At 44.2% G+C, this 25,598-nt stretch overlaps 1 protein-coding gene across 1 annotated transcript in view; it reads left to right on the forward strand.

Moving 5' to 3' along the window:
• LOC128425527 (protein disulfide-isomerase TMX3) overlaps positions 1-25,123 on the forward strand; it is a 32,148-nt gene extending 7,025 nt beyond the window's left edge. The window contains exons 10-16 of the mRNA XM_053412160.1: positions 4,278-4,376; positions 7,706-7,763; positions 7,983-8,036; positions 10,791-10,847; positions 13,759-13,888; positions 15,397-15,465; positions 21,307-25,123. Of these exons, the coding sequence (XP_053268135.1) occupies positions 4,278-4,376; positions 7,706-7,763; positions 7,983-8,036; positions 10,791-10,847; positions 13,759-13,888; positions 15,397-15,465; positions 21,307-21,606 (767 nt within the window). The 3' untranslated portion in view covers positions 21,607-25,123. The remainder of the gene's footprint in view (positions 1-4,277; positions 4,377-7,705; positions 7,764-7,982; positions 8,037-10,790; positions 10,848-13,758; positions 13,889-15,396; positions 15,466-21,306) is intronic.
• Positions 25,124-25,598: the final 475 nt, after the last annotated feature.

Consider the following 25,598-nt stretch of genomic DNA (forward strand, 5'->3'; position numbering starts at 1 on the left):
CCAGTGGCATGACAGAGCAACTGCTGGGAAAAGAGAATTGCAGTTTTATCTGGGTTTTCAGAAGTATTCATTTCTGATGCTTGTATTGAAACATCTTTAATATTGTGTGCTGTTATTTTCTAGGTGTTTTTCTCCCAATTATTCTGGCATACAAGTTAGTTTCTGTGGCCAGCAGGGTGCAATACCATCCACTGTTTCCTCCGTCTCTTCTCCTGTAACTGGAGCTTTGTTACTTCAGTTTTCCCATCCCCGCTGCTCGTCTTTCATCTCCCTCACCACACAGAGTTGTGGTGTGCCTGGCCCATTATAAAGCACACAGGGCTCTGCCCACTATTGTGTGTGCGGTGAGTCCAGGGATGTTGTGGTGGTTTGTCTTTGGGCGGACTCGCATAGCAACCCAGGGTGGATGGACTGGCCAAGCGTGGGCGTGATAGACCGCAGTTAAGTCCAGAGAACCCAGCGTAGAGCCGGAGCTGTTTATAGAGCCAGACAAAGCCAAGAAAGGAATCCCTGAAGCAGCCGTCAAGCATTATCCAAAAAATCACTTTTGACACATGAGGTTTAGAGGAGCAACTTCTCCTCTGTTGTCCAATTCAAAGCTCTTCACCGCAACAACGTGAGTTCACCACATTGCTCCATGAGGTCTTGTATGGTGCTGCCGCTGAGGGCCTGAGACGGGAGGCGGAAGCGGAAGTGAAGAGCGTCGAGGCACAGTGCCAACACGAAGGGCCCCCAGTAATGGCTGTTGTGTAGGTTTGGAGCCCGTTGTAGAACCTGAAGAACAAAATGAATCTCCCCCGCCGCCTCCCAGTTCACCTCTGTCTGGTCCACCTGGCCATTACGGAAGGCGGGCTTCCTGTGCCAGAACTGCAGCAGGCGAGGCTCTCCACAGTGGACCTTAATGACAAAAACTCCGCTCTCTGCCGAGTCCTCCAGGACCCTGACACGGAGGATGTGGTAAATGTCTTGCATTGCCATGGTGACTGCGTATTAAGCCTGTCAAGGACTGAGGAGAGGAGCAGCGCGGGGAGATGACACGGCTGTGCCCTTCCTCACAGGCTGGATTTCTCCTTTCCCTTTCAAGCCCCTAGAAATCTGAGAAGCAAAGCACTTATGTGGAATTGTAGGCAAAAAAAATAATCGGACTGGAGCTCATTAAGCTCTTACCTCCAATGATGGGATAAGAAATGTGTCCACTCTGCGTCAGAGACAGTAGTCCGACTTCCTTTTACACCATCTGTGGTCTGCAGCCTCTGGCTTCTGTCCAGCTGTGCTGTGCCTCGTTTGTCAGATGACTGGTCTCAGTGAAAATCCACTGTCTGGATGTTGGATTAGGAAATGAGTAAAGCTTAGGCACCTTATGTGGTGTTTTTCATTACACTCCCTTTGCATGATGTTCTATCTTAGAAACCTTTTATCCAATGCTCGTTGGCTGAACGCCTGAACGCATTTGCATCTGTGCTCAATGAGACAGTATTATGACACACTGATGTTTTATACTTCATATACATATAACGTTAATATTGTTTTTATCTCCCAGCGTCTGATGCTGGCAGTTCACAGAATATAAGCAACTTTTATCCCCTACCCCAGTGTGTCTGTTTTTTATTTTGAGAAGACGCAAATTCAAAATACTATATATTTCCTGTAGTTTACTGAATATATGTTTATATATTCAGCATTTATTTATTGCTCCTCATGTTCAGATGTGTGTTGTGTATTTCAAAGACTTCCTGCCACCGATCAAAGCCCCACTGTCCAAATCCGGCCTCCTCACTTTGTGTAAAATGATATTTGACATATTGTTGTTCAGCTTTGATTGGTTTAGTGCACATCACAAACACAGGCATTCCTTCTGAAGAGCGCTGTTAAAATATGGTACAGAGCACAGACTCATACATATTTAATTCTAAAATCCTCAGTTTCATATTGCTACACAGGTCTGCACTGTTATTGTGCTTCCAGAGCCAAGATCTTTTTGATCACTGTGTGTGCGGCGAATGCTACTGAGCCACGTGTGTGTGCTGCAAGAAAAACAGAGAAATAATTAGGGTGAAAGTCAGAGTACACAATATGCTACTTGCAAATGCTCCAGTCGCCAACAGAGCTGCCTTCAAACATGTTTTCCGGGTGTTACTACACAGAAGTTAAAAGAGAGCCTCATGAGGTGGTTGTGTTTCGGTGGTTCCTGGTTTGGCCTTGACTCTCCTTGTATGGAAACATATGGCAGGCAGCTGTGAGGCAGAACTGTTTTGCATCGGTGAATTGGAAGCCGTTAAGTGACGGGCCAATAAACAGGCCACGTTTGTGATGACAAGATGTGATCACACTTTAAGAAGGTGATGACACAGAGGTGACATTTAGTGACGGCACACTCGGTGTTCACGGTTATCTGAATCGGCAAAGACGACCAGGTCAGCGTGACACAAGGGGATGAAAGACAGAGACTAGTCACAAGTGTTATTTATTGTTATTCACACACTGTACCTCGGTATAAGTCAGTTAGCCAGTTGGTTGTGTTTGTATTGGTCATGTGTGATGGATTATTCTTGTTTGTTGTGTTACGTGAATAAACCTTTCATACGGGTCAGGTCGACTTTTATCGGCAGTGGCAGAAACCAAACCTCTTTCTTCGACGCAGTAATTGAAGGGACATGAGATCGTGTCTCCTTTTCTGGGCTCTCCATTTCTGTTTAATACATCGATCTACCTGTGGGGACTTGCAATGTTTGAGTTAACTTTGATGAAGGCGCCCCCCCCCCCCCACCCATCCCTCTCTCCCTCTCCTACGTTTCGCCCTCTTTTCTTTGTTTCTTCTCCGTTTCTCACCGTCTCCGAGGTCTCCTGTGCCATTAACCTTCATCCGTGAAACCTGTCGGAGCTGCCTCCTCCCTCCCGCTCAAAACTCTTGACACTGGATCATCCGCAGTCCACCCACTGTCTGTTTGTTCTCCCCCCCTCCTCCTGCCCCTCATCCTTCTCCCTCGCCTCCTGCTGCGTGAACTCAGCGCTGACAGGCTCCTGTTGGGCTGCGTGGAGTTTGCGAGCCCGGCGCCCAGGAAGGGAGCAGCTCTAATTTGTTTCAAGGTGAAGCAGGATCAGTCGGTTGCAGAGGTTCATCAGGCTGTAGCATCCCAGTATGGGGCCTTCAGCTCTCTCTCGCTTGCTTCTGGGGGGACAGCGTGTCGGGGCAGCTGCACGCTGTCTATAAAGCAAGAACATCTGTGGAAAGAACGCTCTGGAATGTCTAGCAGATTTACTGAGTCAGCAGCCTTAACAACTCCACTGCTCTGCCTCACTCTGCAGCAGCAGCAGACTGGAGAAATAGATTGCATTGCATTAAGGTCATTTTGATTTTAATACTACTATAAGCTCACGACCTTGGGGTTTTAAAAAGTGTGTTCCAGGTTGTCATGTTTGGTGTAATGCTCTCGGCTCCTCCCGGTCCCTGCAGCCTAAGAACCATGTAAAAGGCATCAGTGTTCTTGTAATTACTGTAATAGTAGCAGAAAGGTCATGATAACTTATTAACATGTCATAATGAGGTCTCGGCTACATTTGACATCAATTATGATCCTCCTGTAGCCTCTCTCAGCCGGAGAAGCACAGAGTTGTTTCAGCAGCTTCTCCACACCCTGTTTATCTCCCTCCGGGGAGCGACTCCGGTTCCCGTTTGCATTCTGCCTCCAGATGTTAGGGGAGCAACAACATGTGGTTCACATTCAGGAAACAATCCGTTATTTTACCAGGGCTTTATTTTTTATTTATTTCTCGCACGTTGTTTTGTGTTTTTGTTTTTTTTTCTCTTCCTGATGCGTCTGTTGAATTATGCATTTGCTCTAAATGTGCAAAAAATCTGCCAAAACTGTGCCCTGAGAGTGAATGTACGTCCTCGCAGAGAGTAATTTACAAACCATAATGCACCTTTTTGAAGACGGGTGCATTGTGGTACCAGAAAACACAGAATCTACTGTGTATGGAAATTACTTACTTTAGTTTTTTGACATTCTTTAAAACCAGCTACTTGATAAATAACCTCCCTGGTTGCTTACTGCAGAAGCATCCTAAAATAAGCTGACCTCTGTTTGTGGATGCTCAGCTTGTGTCCCATTCTTTATCCCCCAGAGAACATACAGGTGCTAACCGCTGTGATAGTTTTACAGTCCATCAATACACTGCTGTGCGTTGCTTTTAATATAGACGGGCTGTGTGCTGAATGTCGATTGCCATTGGTTTTGTGCTCCTCCTGAAAGATTCCTTCTCTTCCCGTGTTGCAGAGTACGAGGACGGTAGTTTGTCATCCTGGGTGAACAAGGAGCGCTTCCAAGGGTACCTGCAGATCGATGGCTTCACGCTCTATGAGCTTGGAGAAACAGGTGGCGTATGCATCATATTGTCATCCATGATGTGTTCTTTTCTGCCGAACTTGCATTTTCCTTTTTTGTGTTATTTCTTTGGGTTTTTCATTGTGATAGCTTCATCCAGCCCATTCCCATCATTTTTCTTTCATAATGCATTCCCTAATATTTACCCTCCCAGTCCCAAATATCCTGTCTACCTCTTTGTCACTTCATAATAACGACCAAACATTTTACCTCATGGGCCTCTTTGCTGAGCACTTCCCCTCATAACACCTCCAACAACTTTACATTCCTAACTAGCACTTCCTCTGTTTCCTACTGAGCAGATCACCACAGTATTTACTTCAAGGTCTCTTACTGTAGAGAAGCTTTAGTATTGTACGTCCATCAGATGAGTTAATGTAATGTGCATTGGGGCTTTGATAGAAAAGCCTTTTCATTCCCCTGTAGACGGGCCGTGTTACTCTACTGGCTCAGATGTACGTGCACTTTTCCTCCCACAGGAAATTTAAGCTCGAGCCTGAAATACAAACTGTCTCTTAAACAGCAGTAAATTGATGCAGTGTGCACAGAAGCTTCTCTTTCTAATGCTGGCTGCAGTGTTTTACCTCTTTATGAGCAGTTTAGTGAGATCAGTGATGCTCGACGGTTGGATATTGCTTACATTCGTCGCTGCTTACATTCAGGTTTAACCCGTTTATGCCAAATCCACTGCAGAGTGTGGGTAGCTGTGAATATAAAATAGTCGGTAAAGCATCTTAATTGAGTCTGACTGATTAAAGACGACAGAGTCTGAGGCTTCGGTCTGTCGAAATGACTCGGTAGAGTTTCGATCAAAGTGACTTTGTGAAAACAGTGTTAGACTCGTCTCTACGGGCTTTTCAATCAAGTATCAGATTTCATTCACTTGGGGACGTTAATGCTGTAAAAGCCCCATCACACACATTTGAAGTCTTTCTAACCATGTTTATGTATGTGGAGATAAATAGTGAAGGATTTGCAGCAAATTGAAAGAGGAACGTATAAAAGTTTTGCTTACATTATTTTCCATAGGGACAGAGTATGGAGCAGAGTATGCATGAACAGACACATAAATAAATAGTCATCCAACAAATTCAGCTGGATAAACATTATATGAAGAGAAAATGAGACTGGTTTATGAATATGATTGAGCAGATTTCAGTAAATATATTATGTGCAGGTTGTTCGATGGATACTAATGATGATAAAGGAGAAAAGGTAATGGAAAATGGTCAATAAAAGCATTTTCAGAAGCAAATTCATAAGATTATGTCAATTAAGAGTTAGTTAATAGTCATGTAAATGTCAATTAAAGCATGTATGATGGTTTTTCTGAAACTCAAACATGAATAGAATTCCTTAAATGATAGAAGAAGCAGGATTACAATATCTTCCTGTCACTTCTCTCAAAATTAAAGTTGGTATCAAGGAAGTGTGGAATTAAATCTATATCCTTAACATTGTCGGGCCAATGATGAGAATCACACGCTTATTTGGATATAACTACTGGAAATTAGCAGACTTCCGCGTTTTAATGCCAGTTAGACTTTCCTTTATGGTAAACAGCTGATAGGGCTTATCAGACTTTACCTTGGAAATATCTGCGTCATTTACATAGAATGGAAGTCGTTTTATTCCTATAACCTATTTACTAAGCATAAAAAACAATTGGTCCCAAAATGTAGCCCTGAGGCACTTCAATACAAAAACATTGGCAGTTAGAAGTAGAAGTTGAACCACTTTAAGACGGATAAACTAACCCGGTCGTGAAATGTACTGAGGTTGTAACAAAGGCTGCAGACAGGTCTAATCGCATGAGGTCTTTATTGCTCTCGCTCTTTTAAAATTCTGTGTCTAGGCCAGTTTTTTTTTAAATCATCAGGGACACCAGCGGACGATAGTGACAGTTTAATTACAGTGAGAAACCAGAGGGCGATGGCATCTAATACGCTGGGGATGAATTTAGGAGGTTTAATATCTGCAGATGATCGTTTGAGGTGAGACATAATGTCTATAAATGTGATTTGGGAAAGTTATGATTGGGACAAGGGGCATAAGGTGAAGAAGTGGAACCTTGATCTTTGATAAAAATCTCCCCTTTTACTTTCTAAATTAAAAAGTTTAAAATCTTAGTCAATAGAGGATCCACGCTGATTAAATATGACAGGGTTTATAAGACGATCAATAGAATAAAAAATGCCTGAGGTGCTGTGCCTTTTAGACTTCAGAGGAAAACGAATATTACAATTTCTTTGCATTTTTAACCTCGGTCATTGTCGGAGGTCGTCAGGTCCTTCGTTTGATGATTGAACAACTGGACCTTGTGTCTCTCTCCTCCGATGCTCTACTCTCCCTGCATCCTTGTAAATTGTATTACATCTCTTCACAAAAGCTAATAGCTCCTTCTTTAAGCTATTACCAGAAGAAGTTGAGCTTCGAGGCTTACAGGCATAAAGCTCAGGGACACTCAGTGATTCAGAAAAGCGTCTTGAGGTTAAACCAAGAAGCAAGATCTTCAGTCTGATCCTGGTCCAAGACCGGGAGTGAGTCCTGAACACCTTCTTTTTTTTAAATGAGTATTTTCAACCTTAAATTGTCATTTTCCCCCAAAACATCGAAAAAAATGTGCATCTCTACAGGCTCTTTTCCCATGAAGAGGCACCGTAGTTAAACATTTTTAGAAAGTAAACTATAAATAAAAAAAATTCACTTCATTCCCATTAACCACAGAGGTATGCAACCCTGTTGAGGAACATATTGCCCATCCTAGAAGTTCTAATCCTTTCAAGGATTAACTGCATCTTCCTTTTCCACTCGTGCCCTTTAAATGAATGTAAAACATTTTCCCTTCATGATGCCAAGCTGTCGTCTGTCTTCACCTAACATTAACCTTTCTATATAACCACCATGAGTGACCACCAGGGGGCAGACTGGCACTCCCAACCGAGCAACAAGGGGTTTCTTGCCTCCAATCATGCAAGTCTGAACAACAGACCTTTTTAAGTTGTGCAAGTTTTTTTGTTTTTATTTAAGTGGCCCTATTTGTCATGTCGTGGCTGTGGGCTTTGTGTGGCACCGAAATAGCTCCTCTACCAGAAAGTGACCACTTGTTCCTGTTCAGCCAAGTTGAAAAGCCGAAGCGAGTTCAATGTTTGAGTGATGAAAGAATAAAGAGCTCTCTGCGCCTCCTCCTTTCTCCCGCCCCCCCCCTCTGTCGAGAGGTGCTGCGTCTCCTCCGGATTCTCTTATCTGCCTCCCATTGTCGTCTCGCCCTCTTTTTGTGCGTGTGATTGTGATTTGTAATCCCTGTCTGCTCACCCCAGGCAAATTGGTGGCGATCGCGGTCATCGATGAGAAGGACCCCACAGAGGAGAGTGGCAGGTACAAAGAGCACTGAAATTAAAAGGGCCTGGCTCCTTGTAGATTACTCCCATACACTCCCACACCCGCCACAATAGTTGTACTTAAGTGCACGGCTTTCAGATAAAGATAAGACGCGCCGTCATTGTTTGGATCTTCCCACAAATTGCAGCCCCCGGCTAAAAAAAAGGTTTGACTCCGACTCGTGTGGTATTTCACTGTCTTCTCATTTGCTTTCAGATTAAAGGGCTTGATTCAGAGGGTGGCGAAGGAGTACAGAGAGCATTTTAACAGGTAAGGCATGGATACGTGATGAGGTCAAAGATGAATATCCAATTTATACATTTATTCCGGGATGCTGCGCCCGCTGGGGAGCACTGCCTGTCTGTTCTCAAGCAGGTTTCATGCCTTTGTCGGGGCACGTCTGTTTTTGTTGAGGTTCAGTTGAAAGGTAATTATGCAGAATGTCAGCTTCCAAATATAGGTGTTCTTTTCAGCTGTCAGTCAAAAAGTCAGCCCGGCTTGTATTAATGCATAATTTTCTGTTTTCTCCCGCTTCAGTCGTGCAATAACAATCGGAGATGAGATGTTTATGTTGCGCAGCGTCTTGTTCGACCTGCTCTTTTGCGGGAGAGGACCTGATTTGACAAGGCGCCAAGTGGAAATGCATTTAGATTATTTTCAGAACTATGGCGCTGCTATTTTTCGCTACCGGCTGACATTTAAGGGACAAAGAGATGATGTGAGTGGTCCCGATGATTTAGTGAACACAGTCCTTCAGCGAGAGAAGCCAGTGTAAAGCAAACGTGTGCTCTGCTTAGGTGGCTTGAATTCAAATCACATCCCAGGTTGCTGCTCTGAAGGGGACCCACATCCCTGATCATCAACAGAAGCCCCCCCCACCCCCATAAACATTAATACAAAAGAATATGTCACATTCTCCTCATTGCATTGAGCTTAAATTCCTTGCAGTTCCCCGTCAGTGACCATTTTGGTTCATCTGATAAATTTCTGTCTCTCAAACTGCGATGATCAAAGCGTTTTCTTCCTCTGCAGGCGTCCCCCCCCATTAGGACTGATTGAATCACACAGATCCCTATCATCAATTAGGCGACTCTCCGTCACACTACACCCGTCCTGTTTTCCTTACTTTCTTTTTCTTTTTTTTTTAAAGACGTTTGAGTTTGAGATCCCCGCTGAGATCAGAGCCGCCTGCAGTTTTCTGACACACCTAAACGGTACTTAAAATTACAAGTCCCCGACTCGGCTGTCGCCCCCGGTGGTGGGCGGAGTCAGCGCAGTCTGACAGATTACAGGTGGTGACTGACATTTGAATGAGCCGACGCCGTTTTGATGCGTTTTGATGCGTACGTGTGAGAAAGTCCGATTTGTCAGTTGGTGGGTGTGAACTAGTCGTTACTTCACATACGTGTGAACGCACAGACGGTTGGTTCAAGACTGGACATGAATCCATATCGGGGATGAACCCGTCAGCTGCGTCGTCATGAACTGAACTTTTAGACTCACAACTTTTTCTGCACTTGAGTCATTCCTGACTCGAAGCAGCGAGTACAGGAGCAGCATTTTTTAACGATTCAAACAACGTAAAGCTGCAGTAATTAATAGTTTTATATCAGCGATAGATCAAATGACTGTAGACATTTCCAGACAGCAACCCTTAATGACAATTCAGTTAATAGCAAATCGACACCACTGCCCACCCTCCTCCCTTAAAGCGTTGTCTTACCAAGTTGAGATCGTCTGTGGCATCTTCTACGTGTGTGGCACAAATTTTTCATAATTTCCCTTGATCTCTACAGAGAATCAGCTTATTGTTTTGATCAAATGGCCTCACACTAACTTTGATCATTGTTTAATCTGCTCAGCAACACATGACAAAGTTAGACAACAGCTGCAGAACATAGAGAAGTTGTTGGATCAAAATAGAGCTGAGTAAAGAGTTTATATAAACTGAATAGGGTTAACGAAGGGTTAAATGAATCGGGCACCTACTCATTTCCACGAGGAACATTTTAATGCATCGACAAAATCGCCTCTTTTGCAAAATCTGCGAGCAACAGAGAGAAAAATGTGGTGCACATTCTTTCCGTCAGTTTCTACTGTTGCTGTCAAACTGAGCCGAGCAGCCAAGGAAGTGGGAGGATGGATTTATGGGAGAGTTGTAGAATGGGCAAAGTATTAATATTAAAGTAAAATGGATTTTTTTTTTTTCCATCATAGTTGGTTTGCCTCAGTCTCATATCCCCCTCCATCACTTTTGGCATGTTTGATAATTTTCCAACTAATTCTGATCCATAACTCACAGAGCCGCCGTCTTCAGAGTGAAAGTTACAAGCTGACTTCTTGATGAACTTCATTCCCAGTCTGCGCCTCTGTTGTCTGCATTCATAAAGCAATCCTCTAGTCTACCGCCGACAAAATTGATATCTCATGACAGCGAATTAATACAGATTTATAATAGAGTTCAGACTCGTCATTGAAATGAGCACCGGCTCTGCTCTTTAGCACCCGGGGGACAGATGCTGCTCTGATTCAATATGATATGTTCTGTATGTAGAGGCCCCTGTAATCAGTTATTCAGAGGAAGTCACTGACATCCCTCAACTTGTGTAACCCCCTCCTCCTCGTCAGTCTTTCCCACAGTGCACTCCTCTCAGACACTGTGAAGTACAATGAGATATATATAAATTGAATTCCTCCTCCTGCCTTATCGTTTATATAAATCACCTGAGACCTTTTTTTCCTCTGCTGGAAAAGATGAGGAGAAACCGGAGAGACGGAATGTGAAGGAGCTTTGGGGGATAGACAAAAGTGATCCCAGGCTTTCCCACGGCGAGCACACATGATTTCCATTCAGCGCGGTTTCATATTTGTGTCCTATTGTACCGAGTTTTTTTTTGTGTCCCAGTTTGTTCTAGGTTATGCAGTCCACAGAGACGAGAACGGGGGGGGATGCTCATTTTACTGTGTTGTTTTTTGATGCACCGTTTCTCTTTCTCATGCCACTGATTTGTCTCACACCTCCAGAGACTTCCAGTTTGGCCACATGGACGGGAATGACTACATTAACAGCCTCATTATGGGGTAAGTGTCTCATATCCAGCCTCTCCTCTCTCTCTCTCCTCTCATGTCATACTCCTGCCTCATGTTACCTTCTGTCTGCGCTGACTTGTAACGCCTGCCTCCGCCATTAAAGAGGCTCTCTTGTTGAGAAGTCAATTAGCCGGGCCGACTGTCATTTCTCTTTTAGTGCTCTTGGCATCACACACAAACACACAGAGACACTCATTTGAAGAAAAAAAACACAAACGTCTTGCAAATCTGCTCGTGTGAGGGGAGGGATAGAGAGGAATATAGGGGGAGTTTGCAGATAAGGCTGTGCATGGATTGAATCTACAGCGGTTGTGTGTTTTTTAATAGCTTTCCAAAGAGCAGCACTAATGATTCAGCAAGACTCCGCTGCAGTAGCCTCACGCCCAGGCTGAGGCCGACTGCTGGGGTGTGTACTCGGAGGCGCCCTGCTCCCGACATCCCACACTCCTTAATTAGACAGAACCCCGCTAGTGCTACAGGCCAGCAGGGCTGTGGCGGTCGGCATGTCTGCTTTGTGTCTACCGACGCACAATGTGTAATTACGCGTCTTTTGTATAATGTTGTGTTTGTGTTGGTGTGACAATCTGGGAGGGTAATAGACCGCCGCAGGATGTTGTTTTAATTTGAGCATGTTATTGTTTGTGTGAGGGAGATTATGGCAGACTTGGCCTCCTAAGTTCTGGTGTAATTAAAAGCGAGTGAGAACAGTGGAAGTCAGATCCTGGAAAACTGCATTGGACGGATGAACTCCTGGTGCACGGCTGAAACGAGACAGGCGGTGTTTATATGTAAAGTTGAAAGGGATGATTAGCCTTCCTAATTTTGTATGAGTACATACAATATGTATCTCGCCGGGTTGTACAGGACTGAATTTGGCCGCTGCAGCACAGGATTAATTGCCCTCCTTTGAGGAATGAAATCCTGGCCTGTCAATGTCCACTAATCCTTTCCCTTAGGACGACCATGGAAATAAATCTGATGGCTTGTTATCCCTCTTTCTGTCATCACAGCGATTACTGTGTTCTGGCAGCGGTCTGTCTGGCGTAAGGCTGCCCCTGCTTACACCAGAGGCACATAGACACACACACACACACACACACACACACAACAAACGCACACAAACAACATGAGCACCACTCTTAAGTCCAAGGCTGCCTCCTGTTTAAACGTAGGATTAGAGCTAACCCCTGATAGAGAATCCATTGTGCACTGTGAGAAAGTAAAAGTAATGTGAGGTGACTGGAAAGTTTGTGTGCGGAGGAAGACCTGAGTCACGGAAGGTCAACGACCACAAACATTAATTACAAAACTAGCTCATTTCATTTATTCACTGGCTTTTCGTGGAAGCTCTAATAATTTTACTGTGGAATCATTTTCACTACACAACAAATAAGTTCCAAAGTCGATTGTTTTTTTTTTTGTGTTTTAGGAAAAAATAACCAGGGTCTGATAGTTTTATCTTACCTACCTTATTACTTGGAAAGGTTTACGTGCTCTAATTTACAAACTTGCAAAGCTTAGGTGTCTTGATCGCCCCCTGGTGGCTGGCTTCAGTATAGGTCATTAACACCACCTCCTTCATGTTAGTGACATTCGTTTTTTAATATTCCTTAAAATGTGGTTTTAATGACTTACTTGATGTTATTAAACGTGGTCAAACATCATGATTGACAGCTGAGACCATACTTTGGCTCCACCCCCTAATCGCTACTGACTCTAATGTCCAAAATGGCGGCGTTCCTATCCAGGGGTTTTTCTTGGCTTCATTTCTTTATAGTGTGAGGAAGTGGAGAATGATGCATGGTCCAATCTTTATATACAGTTTATGATCCAGCCACGTTCGTGTCTGTATGGCAGCTGTTTCCATCTAAGTTATGAAATGTGAGCCTTCTGCCAGCTGTAACTCTATAGAGTTCTGTATATGACCCTTCATTACGGCAAACCCACAGCAGTCTCCACTCACAGAGGTGAACAGGCTAATCCATATTTACTTCAAATGGATGCCATCTGGTCGGAGTAGGCTGAATGTCGGATGGACGCAGGCATTCGTAAAGTGTGTCTATATGCATGTGTGTGTGTGCGTTTATACACTGTGCGTTATTGCAACTCTCAGCTGGGCCGAGCAGCGAGGTGCAGTGTGGTTGCACTCCTGGTCTCAGCTGGGTGGCGGATCGGGACGGTGATGGATACGTGTGCGTGCGTGTGCAATTTGTCGCCGGGCTGAGTAGCACGGTGGGGATGTGAGGGCGCAGCTCGGTGATGGAGTGTCTGTGTGCCCGTGTGTGTATCAAAGCACCGGGATACTTTATCTAAGCCACGCTCCGGTGTTGTGCGTGACATGTGAAAGAGGGATTGCTTGTTTATGTGACCTTGTTTGTTATCTCGCTGAGGCTTGTCATTCCTCGGCTGATTTGTGGAAATTAGCGCGCTGCAGAGAGCTCACTGGATCACCGGGCCTCTGTGTGTGTGTTTTGTAGGTGTCTCAGCATGGATGCTGAATAGCTCTCCTCCGGACTCCTTGCGTATTCACTTGTCAGCTGTAATTTGTAAAGGTCTCTTTAGCCGTGACCGGCACAGACCCATAAAGCCCCTGAGTTGCACACTGTTTGCATAAAAGATAGAAGAAACGCCACTCTGAACCAGGCCAGGCAGCATCGCCTTCTCCTTTCTCCTCCTGGAAAAAAAACTGAAATCCTCTCTTTGAAAGAATGCCCATGGGAAAAGTTAGGTTGCTCTGAGCACAAAGGGTTTGTTTATCTCATTGTTGTCTTCTCTGTGTAACAATTTGTTCTTTAAAAAACCACTGTTTGTTAGCATCTAATGACGCTCTTTGATAATGTGCAAGGTGAAAGGAGGTTAAAAAGATTTAAAGCTCTGTTTCCTGTTGTTGTTCTTTTCCCAGCGAGGTGACGGTGCCCTCCGTTATAATCCTCAACACATCCAACGAGCAGTACTTCCTGCCCAGTGAGCCGATTGAGACCATGGAGCAGCTGGTCCAGTTCATCAGCAGCGTTCTGAACGGCTCTGCACAGGTCGAAATCCTCTCCTCTCACCTCCTCCCTGCTTTCTGTGCACACATTCAGCCCCCCCATCCCCTGGTGTTGTTCCATTGTAATCGCACCAGCGGTCTCCATTAATCAAGCATGTTACATTACATTTTAAATCCCCTGTTGAAGATGAAGATGTTTTCACCACATGAGGTATTTTTCCAATCTCCCTTTACATAGATTTTATATTACTGTCCCCTCCGAACAGATTATCTGCAATAATTCTGTCCTCTAAATCAAACACTGAGATTACTACATGACTCGGTATTATAGTGAGTGTGTAGACTAATCTGGAAAAGAGATGCCTTGGCTTCTCCGTGCCCTGCACCAGATGTATGAACCTATAAGCCAAACAGCCAGAGGTCCTGTCCTTGTTTTCCAGGAAAGGTCCGGGCTATTTTTTGCTCGGCAAAACAAACCTCCCACCGAATAAACAGCCACCGAAACCACCGTGCTCCTGCACTTCCAGTCCGGGCCAAAGTCTGGACAGTCTCACCTTTCTCACATCATGCTGCTCATGGCGAGAGGTGTCTGGAGGCTGCCTGTTGCTCCAGAGAGATGCACAGAATAAAGTGGGATAAATGCAACGGGTTGAATTCAAAGTACTGCAGATGGTGGAAAAACCGTTAAAGGTGCTGTCAGGTTCTTTGAGGGAGTTCTTTTTCTTGTTCTTTTCTTAAGGAATGTTAGGAGCTGGAGTTTTCCCCACACATTTTTGAGTTTTTTCCCATAACAGACAGAAAAAGCCTGAACAGGTAGAGAGATGACGTGTTTAGCCACGCATGAACCAGCCAGAGGAGGAAGGAGTTGACAGGCTGTGGCATTTCTCTAGCAGGTTTTTAAGGAGTAGCTATTTAAAAAAATATATATATATATTCTAACTATCTGCTCTTGTGGCACAAATGTCATCTTCACTTTTTTTTAAGTCCTTAGCTCTTTTGCAATCCCCCCAATCCTCCCCAAAAGACTCAAGCAGCATGCTATAAAAAGCACTAGTGAAGCTACTTATGCAGTCCGAGCACAGCCTGGGTCCGTGCAACAACTGCTTCCACAAAACTCATCTCCTGCCCTGCACCTTCAGCTCCTTCACCGACGTCCTGCTTGGTCAGAGCTCACTAATTGGCCATGCTGATGAATTAGCATCATGGCAGATCACTCATCGACTGTCCAGGTGCTTTTGCCACAAAATGAGCTCAGACTGAGCAGATCTGAAAACACCAGGTACTTCTGTGCAGGGAAGCGGTTAATGATATAATATTAAAAATGTCTGGGATGCACTGAACACATGACTGGACACCTGAGACTTAAATCACTTTGTTGACATGTTGACAGTTGTTTAGCTGTTTAGGGATTGTCCCCAACTAATTGAGGATGTCAAACAGAAGAATGGATGTAACCCCTGCATGTTCACTACATAGGTGGTGAATATAAAGTTGGGGTCGACTTGAAATAGCAGCTCCTCTGTCTCCATTAAACGATCTGTCTCCCTGCAGGCAAATGGAGGTGACGGCTTCATTCAGAGGATCAAGCGTGTGGCCTTCGACGCCAGATCCACCATTATGGTAAGTCCATGAGAAATTCACAGTTCACGAGGGCAATCTACATGAAGTTGGAGTCACCAGTAGATCATATATATGTGTATATAAATATTTAGTTTGTATTTTAAGTGCACATCAACAAAACATAAATACAGAAATCAATCTGAATCTTATGTTATTATATACAAGCTGATGTGGTTCTGTTGCTGCTTAGGAGCAACACACTAAGCTCTAACACTTTTATATAGAGGGAGATGTGGGACTACACCTGGCAACCTGCTTTTCAATTCTCATGGTACTTAAAGCTCTGTTTTGTTCTCCACCACCTCCTTCCGGGAATATCTGGCTTTTTAGCTGCTAAATTCTCCACGTGTTAACTTTGAATGGGCCTCAATGTACTGGGCTTTAGCTTTAAAACATGGAACCACATGGGAATGTGCAGCCTGTAAAACCAAACAATGAGACCAGCCACACATGCATGTTTTGCAGAGGTGAGAGAGAAACTGTTCAGTTTGCTGATGATTCTCTTCGGCTCTATCATCGCTGACCTACTACCGAGCCGCGATGAAATACACGTCTCTCTTAACCTCCTGTTATGAAACCATTTGTTATTACGACACTGCTGAACCACCTCGCCATGCCTCACCTTGACTGTGTTTGCAATTTAGGGTAAATACTATACGTGTGCAACCTGCTCCCGACAGAACAAATGCCTGAGCGCCCTGCACGTCCCCCCCGGGAGACAAACAGCATCCGGAGAGAGTGGACTCGGTGTGCGAGTGAGAATATGCAGTGCAGGCAGTAAACACAGTGTGAGGGCAGAGAGCCGGGCGTCGGGGCAGGAGACGGTGGAGCGATGAGGGGGGGGGGGGGGGAGGAGGAGAGGGGGTCAGGAGGCTGATGCTGTTTTTCCTCCCACTTTTACTCTAAGTAGCTGGTTCTTTTTGGAAGAACTGGTGTTTACTTTACCACGGGTGTGCTAGGAATGTAAATACAGCTGAGTTGTAATGCAGCTCAGTTGGCACAGATGCCCTGTAACCACCGGGTGTAGCTCCACCCTGCTCTTAACAATGTCCTTTATGGAGACGTTGAGAACTCCTGAAGGAGAATTACTGATTTTACAGAGACATGGAAGGTGAAGTGAAATCTGGTTCTTCACCCCGAAATACTTTTATTGAAGTTTAAATAATTTTTTCTGTCGGATCAGGGTTTGACAGTAGAAGAATAGCACTTGTGTGTGTATAGATAGGATTTCAATGAATTTCCTATTTGCATCCATGTGACTGTCTTGTACCTGAAAGAGAGAGCAGATGCTATTCTCTCTAAATTTAGCGAGCATGAGAGCATCGCCACTGTGACACCAGACAGAGCAGAGAGGCAGCAGCCATCACCTCGCCCCCGGAGAGCCCAATCTAAATGCACATCTGACAGGCGCATGACGGAGCAGCCACATTAGGCGCAATGGCTCATAGCCAGCTGTGTTAGCATAGCATCCCCATCTCCACCTCATCTAGCTTCGCAGAGCACCAGCAATTACCATCCCTCTTGCAGTGGCAATGACTGGAGGCAACATGAATATTTCCTCCTCCTCAGCTCAGTGGCTGACAGAAGTTGCGGTCGAGTACTCCCTTCTAGGTACATTGTCTCTGATGTATCCTGCTATATTAAGGCCAGATGACTCATTCGTCAGCGAGATCATTTAAAGGAGAACTTGCAAAGTTGTCCTTCAGTGGCTCGGCTGTTGTTTTGCCCACAGGAGATGAGAGACGGTGTGTTTTTTGCAGCAGCATAAAAATGTTAAATTTTCTATGCAGGTTCGTGACATGGATGTGAATGAGAGGTGCTTTCAATCACCACCAGGCGACAGATCAGCTCCTGAACAACCTGTTGGCTCTGTGCATTCACTGTATTTCACATCCTGACACTTCCATTTACTCCGTGTGGACCCTCAGGGCGTCTCAGCTGACGACCGAGCCAGTTCAATTTACAATACACGTGTAGTAAATAACAAGGTGGTGGTGATTTACTCTCCACACATTCACAGTATAGTTGTATTAGATATTAACAGTCATGGCCAAACGCTTCACAACAACAGTAAACCTCCCGGAACACTCAGACGAGAGGGGGGGGCCTCTGGGTAGCGCATGAAGGAGGAGGAAGGATATAAAGTAGGAATTCCACTGTAGAAATCACGCGTGTTTGTTTACAGCACATCGACATCGGTCTTGACATCTTTGTTGATGTCTTCTACACGTACAGTGCCTTGCATAAGTATTCACCCCCCTTGGACTTTTTCCCATTATGTGCTGTTACTAACTGGAATTCAAATAGACTTAAATAAACTTTTTCCCGTTTGATCAACAAAACATGCATAGTACTTTGGAGGTGCAAAATAAATTTTATTGTGACACAAACAATAATGAGAACAAAAAAGTTGACATCTGTTGGGTGCATAAGTATTCACCCCCCTGTGTCAATACTTGGTAGAACCCCCTTTCGCTGCAATTACAGCTGCAAGTCTTTTGGGGTATGTCTCTACCAGCTTTGCACATCTAGAGATGGAAAGGTTTGTCCATTCTTCTTGGCAAAAAAGATGAAGCTCAGTCAGATTGGATGGAGACCGTCTGTGAACCGCAATCTTCAAGTCTTGCCATAGATTCTCTATTGGATTGAGGTCTGGGCTTTGACTGGGCCATTTTAAGACATTAACATTCTTTAATCCAAACCATTCCTTTGTAGCTCTGGCTGTATGTTTAGGGTCATTGTCCTGCTGGAAGATGAACCTCCGCCCCAGTCTCAAGTCTTTTGCAGACTGCATCAGATTTTCTTCAAGGATTTCCCTGTATTTGGCTCCATCCATCTTTCCCTCTATTCTGACCAGTTTCCCTGTACCTGCTGAAGAGAAGCATCCCCACAGCATGATGCTACCACCACCATGTTTCACTGTTGGGATGGTGTGCTCAGGGTGATGGGCAGTGTTGGGTTTTCGCCACACATAGCGTTTTGCATTGAGGCCAAAAAGTTCAATTTTGGTCTCATCTGACCAGAGCACCTTCTTCCACATGTTTGCTGTGTCTCCCACATGGCTTCTGGCAAACTCCAAACGGGATTTTTTATGGATCCCTTTCAACAATGGCTTTCTTCTTGCCACTCTTCCATAAAGGCCAGATTTGTGGAGTAGACGACTAATAGTTGTCCTGTGGACAGATTCTCCCACCTCAGCTGTGGATCTCTGCAACTCCTCCAGAGTAACCATGGGCCTCCTGGTTGCTTCTCTGATTAATTTTCTCCCTGTCCGACTCTTCAGTTTGGGTGGACGGCCTCCTCTTGGTAGGTTTGCGGTTGTGCCATATTCTTTCCATTTTCTTATGATGGATTTTATGGTGCTCAGAGAGATGTTCAAAGCTCTGGATATTTTTTTATAACCTAACCCTGCTTCATATTTCTCCACAACTTTATCCCTGACCTGTTTGGTGAGCTCCTTGGTCTTCATGATGCTGTTTGTTCAGTAATGATCTCCAACAAACTCTGAGTCCGTCACAGAACAGGTGTATTTATACTGAGATTAAATTGCAGACAGGTGGACCCTATTTACTAATTATGTGACTTGCAAATGTGACTTGTGAATGCAATTGGTCGCACCAGATCTTTGTTAGGGGTTTCACAGTAAAGGGGGTGAATACATATGCACTCAACACTTTTCAGATTTTTATTTGTAAATAATTGTGAAATCCATGTAATATTTCCCCCCACTTCCAAATGATGCACTATTTTGTGTTGGTCCATTACATAAACTCACGATGAAATAAATTTTAATCTGTGGTTATACCATGACAAAATGTAGAAAAGTCCAAAGGGGGTGAATACTTATGCAAGGCACTGTATGTCTCCTCTTTCTTACATGACTCCCTCAGATATGTTACTAGGGGACTGGCAGAAACAAATCCAGAAAATGTCCAGTGTAAATCAGAAATTTGAGTTCTCACTCAAGATAGATTTCAGGACATTATCAGGAGTTCAGTGCATGAATGACACCAGCTTGTGTGTGTGCACGCTACCATTGCACGAATGTCGGTCCAGTTTGTGGACTAGCATGTAGTCAAGGTTGCCGAGGCCCATGAAAGGAAGATAAGGTGCACACAGAAAGTATTGTCTGCCAGACTCGTGAATACATCAGGACCTTGCGGAGGCAAAGTAAACCAGATAAAAGGTTAAAACTCAGCAGAGCACAAGCGAGAACACAAACACTACAACATAATACCCACTTTCCTGGAATTATATGACGTAGATTTAATTAATACTAAAGTATTACTGCCTGTCCATGTTCCTGCAAATGATTTGCGACCTGCCTTCTGAACACACTGGCTTTAATGCAAGTTTAATGGCATAATGCAAATGAATGAATAAATGAATGATTAAAACACAGCAGCTCTAATGGAAACCTAAAAGCCTTTCTGCGTTGTTTTTTCCTCGCCACAAATATCTTTCGATCTGGATTTTCTGAGGCTCTTTACTTTTGGCTGAAATATAAGTTGTTTATTAAATAGTCATATAATCGCTCCGCTGTGCTGAACGGGGCTGAGAGGAATATCAGATACTGAGATAAAGTTTGTAGTGTTGTTGTTAAATGTGTGAACTTAAGAAAGAAGGTCAGAGCTGGAATGACTCATGAGAACTGTGGGCCCCTGTTGACCCCCCGGTTCCTCACGGTGGACACAGTGTATGCATCCTGTTTCCTGTAGGTGCTCATTATTTACTGTGCACATGGGAGGCTGCACAGGGCAACTTCATTATATTTTGCCCAGGGCACCAGACATGCACCTGTGCTCCATCGATTCACCAATGACCATTTCTTCATGTCAGCTGATTGTTGTTTTTGCTTTATCATTATTTATTACTCTGAAGTTAATAAAGAGGCAAAACATCACAGTTCATTGGAAGGTGATCAGGTGTGTTCAGGTCTCTAAGTTGAATATTTGAGATTTCAACATCCCTCCGTACATTATCCAGTCCACTTATCCTCTGAGTGGAGCTGGAGCCAATCCCAGGTGACATTGGGCGAGAGGCGGCGTTCACCCTGGATCGGTCGCCAGCGTATTTCAGGCCTGACATACAAAGACAAACAATTCACACCTACGGGCAGTTTACGGTCTCCAATTAACTGCGTGTGTGGACGGTGGGAGGAAGCAGGAGTAGAGGGAGAAAACCCACAGAGACCAGAGGAGGACATACAAACTCCACAGAGAAAGACAATCTCCCTCTCCTCGGGTGGATCCCCTCATTGCAGCCATTTTATTGCAACAGATCGATTTTACCATTTGAAATACTGGTTTGTCCAGACCTTTATCTGGACTCGCACACCTCTGATGGGCCAGTGGTTTTTATGACTTGCTGGCGAGACGTGTGGACCACAAAGCAGAATATCACTGATATAATACAGATAAGTAATACGTGTCATTACAGCTCTAACCGAGCACACTGCAGCCTGCTGTTGGGTCATTATTTAAGTTTAGCTGTGAGGGTCTACAAAACAAATTTGCAGTAAATTTTAAATTAGCACGTGGAGAATCCAGTGCTGAGGTTTGGAGCCTGCTGGGCAGCAGCCAGCTCTACCTGGAAAGTCATCCCGACTGGAATGAGACAAGATTTTGAGTGATTTTAATGTTTGTTGATGAAATTATCAATCGCATGTGTGTATATTTACACCAGAGATCGTGCAGTCTTGCATTTCTTCTGCTAACGACTTGTGAATGAAAGCTCAAATATTGTCTTTTTCCCATAATTTAAATGATAAACTTTACTTGCACCACTTAACTCTCCCAACCTGACTCGTGTTGTCCTCTTCTGTCTCCTCTCCGTCACCAGTCGGTGTTTCGCAGCTCTCCGCTGCTCGGCTGCTTCCTCTTCGGCCTACCGCTGGGCGTAATCAGCCTGATGTGCTACGGCATCTGCACAGCGGAGTCGGACGATGGCTCGGATGACATAGATGCGCTCAAGAGGGAGGGCCTGACTGATGAAGAAGAGGAAGACGAGGAGGAGGAGGACGAGGAAAGGCAACGCGTCGCTGAACTGGAGGGTCCGGAAGAAGAAGAAGAGGAGGAGGAGGAGGAGGAGGAAGAGGAGGATCTGGGAGAGAAGGATCCTGAAGAGAAGAAAACCGATTAACACAGGGGCTCCTGCCGGATAGAGGATGATGGGCCTGGTCAAATGCAGTGAAATGAAACTCAAAGACATATCAATGTGTTACTGCTCTGCTTCTTTGTGTTTCATCTCACTTCCCATCAAAGCCCCTCTAGCACGGACTGCTCTGTGAATTCTGCGTGTCGGTGTGTGTGAGGTCATCGAAGCCATCGAAACTCACGGCAATTTTTAAGATCGGTGCCTAAATGCCGAATAATATCTTTATCTCTACGGCACCTTTTCAAAACAAAAGTTACAAAGTGCTTCACAGAGCAATGGAATACTGAAGGATAAATAAAACATAGAAGCATTAAAGTGGACAGGTTAAAGAGCTAAAGGCAGAAAATAGATTGGGATCATAAAGATGCTTGTGTTTTTTCGAAGGGCTCGAGTTCCTCTGGCGCCTTGACTGCAAACGCTCAGTCACCACTTGTCACCATAATGTCAAGAGACGATTGGGACTGTGATTTAAACCCACCACTTAATCAGTGGTGTGCCCCATGTGACCCGTGAGCCTCTCCCCGCCATCGTTTTGAAACCACATATTCTATCATTTTATTCTCATATCCCAATCTCTCTCTTTTCTTTCTTTTAGTCTAATTCAATATATCTTCTGTAGTAGAAACAAAATTTTGCCTTCAAACTAAATTGTAAAATACACGTTTTATACCTCGTCAACCCCCCCCCCACACCCCTCGACACCTCTCAGCCAAAGTGTAGGAGTATCTTGTGTAGTGATTGACGTGTGTAGAAAGCTTAGGAAGTGCCCAAGAAGGAAAATCTGCCATAAATTGAATTGTGCTTCCCCTCCTCCCTCTCCCCCCTCTCCCCCCAATTGTCTGTTACTACCTGGAAATATTTCCTCTTCTTGTTTTTCTAGGAAGGTGCAAAGTGCTGAGACAGTCACTCAGTTCTACTCACTCCTCACGCCAGCCCCCCTGTCAGGGTTCATTTACCTGGACGCTCGGTGGTAATTGGTATCAGTCCGTCTGATTTCAACTCCCTGACGTGAAAACCTTAGTATAGAAAGCACGTGCTTATAAAGCAGCGGACTCCCATAACATGCACCAGTAGCTCCCGTGGCTCTTAACCAATCATATTCCTCAGATGGACTCTGGCTCTGTCTGTTTCCATATTTCAATCGGTCCTCCATCACTGCTTTCTATATTGAATTTACCAGGCAGGTTGACGTTTACATCCCAATGCACTGAGACCTAGATTTAAGCTTTCAAAATATGAGGACTGTCTTCCTACTGCTGAGTTTTTCCTCTTTTCATTTTTATTATTTTGTTGAAAATCTGCTATAGTCAGTCGGCTAAAGGCTTGTAAATCCTCCCCTCTCCTCTTTCAATACCCTTGTGGCTGAAGTTTATGTTAAAGCTAAAATCAAGTTGGGGTTATTGCTTTCTCCCGAATTCACCTAGCCGCCTGCTTTAAAGAGAAAGTGTTGGTAATATCTTCTACAGCGAGTCGGAAAGCGTTTTTATAAGAAGTACTCGGTGCACCTTGTTGGATTTTGGGTCCAGTGGTGCTTCGTTGGCTGTTCTGGTAAAATAAAGCACCTGAAAACTTGTTTCCTTACTTTTTGTTCTGTATAAAGTTGAAAGTAACACAACTCTCAAACTCTAGATTTGATTCACAGTGGCATTTCCGTGGCCACAAGTAAATACTTCACATTGCCTTTATTTTTCCTTTATTTTCCTTTACAGCCCAGCCCCCCCCCACTTCAAACCAGTGAGACGTAGACAGCCAAAACTCGGGAACACTGTAAAAACCTCTTGTGTTCAACAACCACTTTGTTTCCACATTTGGTCGATGTTATCGTGCTGGAGCCGGTTGCTCCAAATGAGAAATGTAATTACTTTAAATCAGTTGTTCAACATTTGGGTAAATATGCTTGTTCACCTGTTCTGTTGAGATCTGATACTACTCTCATGCCATGTGCAGTAAACAGGAAGCTAATGGCAGTCAGCAGTTAGCTTAGCATTAAAACTGGAAACTGGAGAAAAGGGTTAATGAGATCATACAAAGAAGAATAAGACATCTCATCCTAATCAGTGAGAGATATCCATCTTATAATGTGACTCAAACAAACCGTTTACCCGAATGTTTGAAGTATTTCTCTAAAGACGTATGTTCAGCACCCACGTTTATTATTTTCTCTTCATTTGTTCCATCGCGTTGATTTAAAACATTCATACATTATACAAAACGCACAAAGCTCCATGGATGTTTGAGTTTAGAACTGGGGTGAAATATTAAAGGAGGATTTCTTTTCAAGGGAACAACACAAATACGATGATGAATGAGCGTAAAGATTCATCCTTGACCTCAGGAACAGTCGCTGCACGGAGTAATTTCCCCTCGAGGACCGAGTACTTCCCACGATCAAGTCGACCTTGAGTTGCAAGAATTGCAATGAATGTTATGAGCTGTTTATCCTGTTGAGTAAACGCTAATGGCTAATGCAGGGGCGGGGAACATTTTCCCTATCGAGGATCGTTCCGATTTTTTAAATCATCCTCTTCAAGCCACTTCCATGTCGGGTTGAGTGGTTATTTGTTATGTCTGTTTTTGTTTTTTTTTGCGGTGTCCTTGTGGTGTTGTTGCACAAGGTTGTGTCATATAGGAAATCTTCTTAGCGGCAATTCTTCCAGAAAGACACACACGCGCTCGCAGCTTCACAAAACGAGGCTCGCCAATTAACACAATCTTTCCCACAAAGACTTGCCTCTGTAACATCGTCAGGATTGTGTGGTTGTGTAAGCTGCTTGTTGGGCACCACAACTTTACTTTATTATCCAATCGCATTTGTCCTTTAGCTGTAAAAACACACATGATTGGCCTTTTCCCTCTTACTACCCCCCCCCACTGAAAATAATCTGTTTTCTTTTGGGAAGTACGATGTCTTTTCCACGTCTGCTTTTCTTTTCTTGACAGTTGACGCGTGACATGAATCACCCCCCCCCCGACCTGACAGGCCTTCAGCCAAAAGCGTCAACCCTCATGGACGTGGTAGTCTGCTACTCGTGTTTTTTCTTCTATCTCCGAAAGAAAAAAGATTAATTGCTGTTGTGAGTTATTCATGAAATGGCTCGCAGGCTAAATACAAACCACTTAGGAAGGAGTCTCCCCAGCCCTGCTCCAGTACTTAGCCCCGGTTGAACCTTTTTTTTTTTTTTTTGCAAAGTGTAGCTGAGAAACAAGATGGCTTCAGGTTTAGTTTCTCGTTGTCGCTCATTCCATTGTGCTTTTTGCAGCTCGGTAAATCTCGTAACTTGATCGACTCAGGCGCCTCGACCTGAGCACACCTGTTATATTTACCATACAGAGAGTTATCTGTGTCGTTACTGTGAATCCGCACTAAAGGAAAAACCACGCCCTCGTCTTGCCTTTCTGGTCTTTGTAGTCGCCTGCCATTCTCTGCCAAACGTGGGTTTGCATCGAGAGTGTCACACTGTAATACAGGTTTGGAAGATTGAAATAAAGATTGTCCTCTTTTCTTCTTGTTGACTGGTATGTTTATTTTGTGGAAAGTTGATGTACACATGCATTTCTGTCTCTCTTCCATTTTAACATCCATTTCCCAGCAGTATAATTGTAGGTAGCCGGTGTCTCTACTCAATTATCTCAGATTTAATCAATTTTTTGAGGAGATCTGCGTTTCGCTGCGGCTGATTGCATCACTTGATGTGAAACTCATTTATTTCTGCCCTTTAGGGAATGACAGCGCTCACAATTCAAACTCAGAAACGTGACTTCACATATTCACACATCGAAAATGCACAATTTTGTAGCCTGAGCCTCACGTAGTTGGAAAGATAAAATATCTGATTTATTGACGTCGGGAAGTTTGGTTGTTTTCAGTCTTCAACAAACTCGTATGCTCGTTTTCCATTGAATGCGATTTAGGACATAAATTATTCCATCACAAAAGGGCAGAGAATGTATCACTACATCAGAATCACTGTTATTGA

This window comes from Pleuronectes platessa, chromosome 20 (genome assembly GCF_947347685.1).
Source record: "Pleuronectes platessa chromosome 20, fPlePla1.1, whole genome shotgun sequence".
Classification (NCBI taxonomy): Eukaryota; Metazoa; Chordata; class Actinopteri; order Pleuronectiformes; family Pleuronectidae; genus Pleuronectes; species Pleuronectes platessa.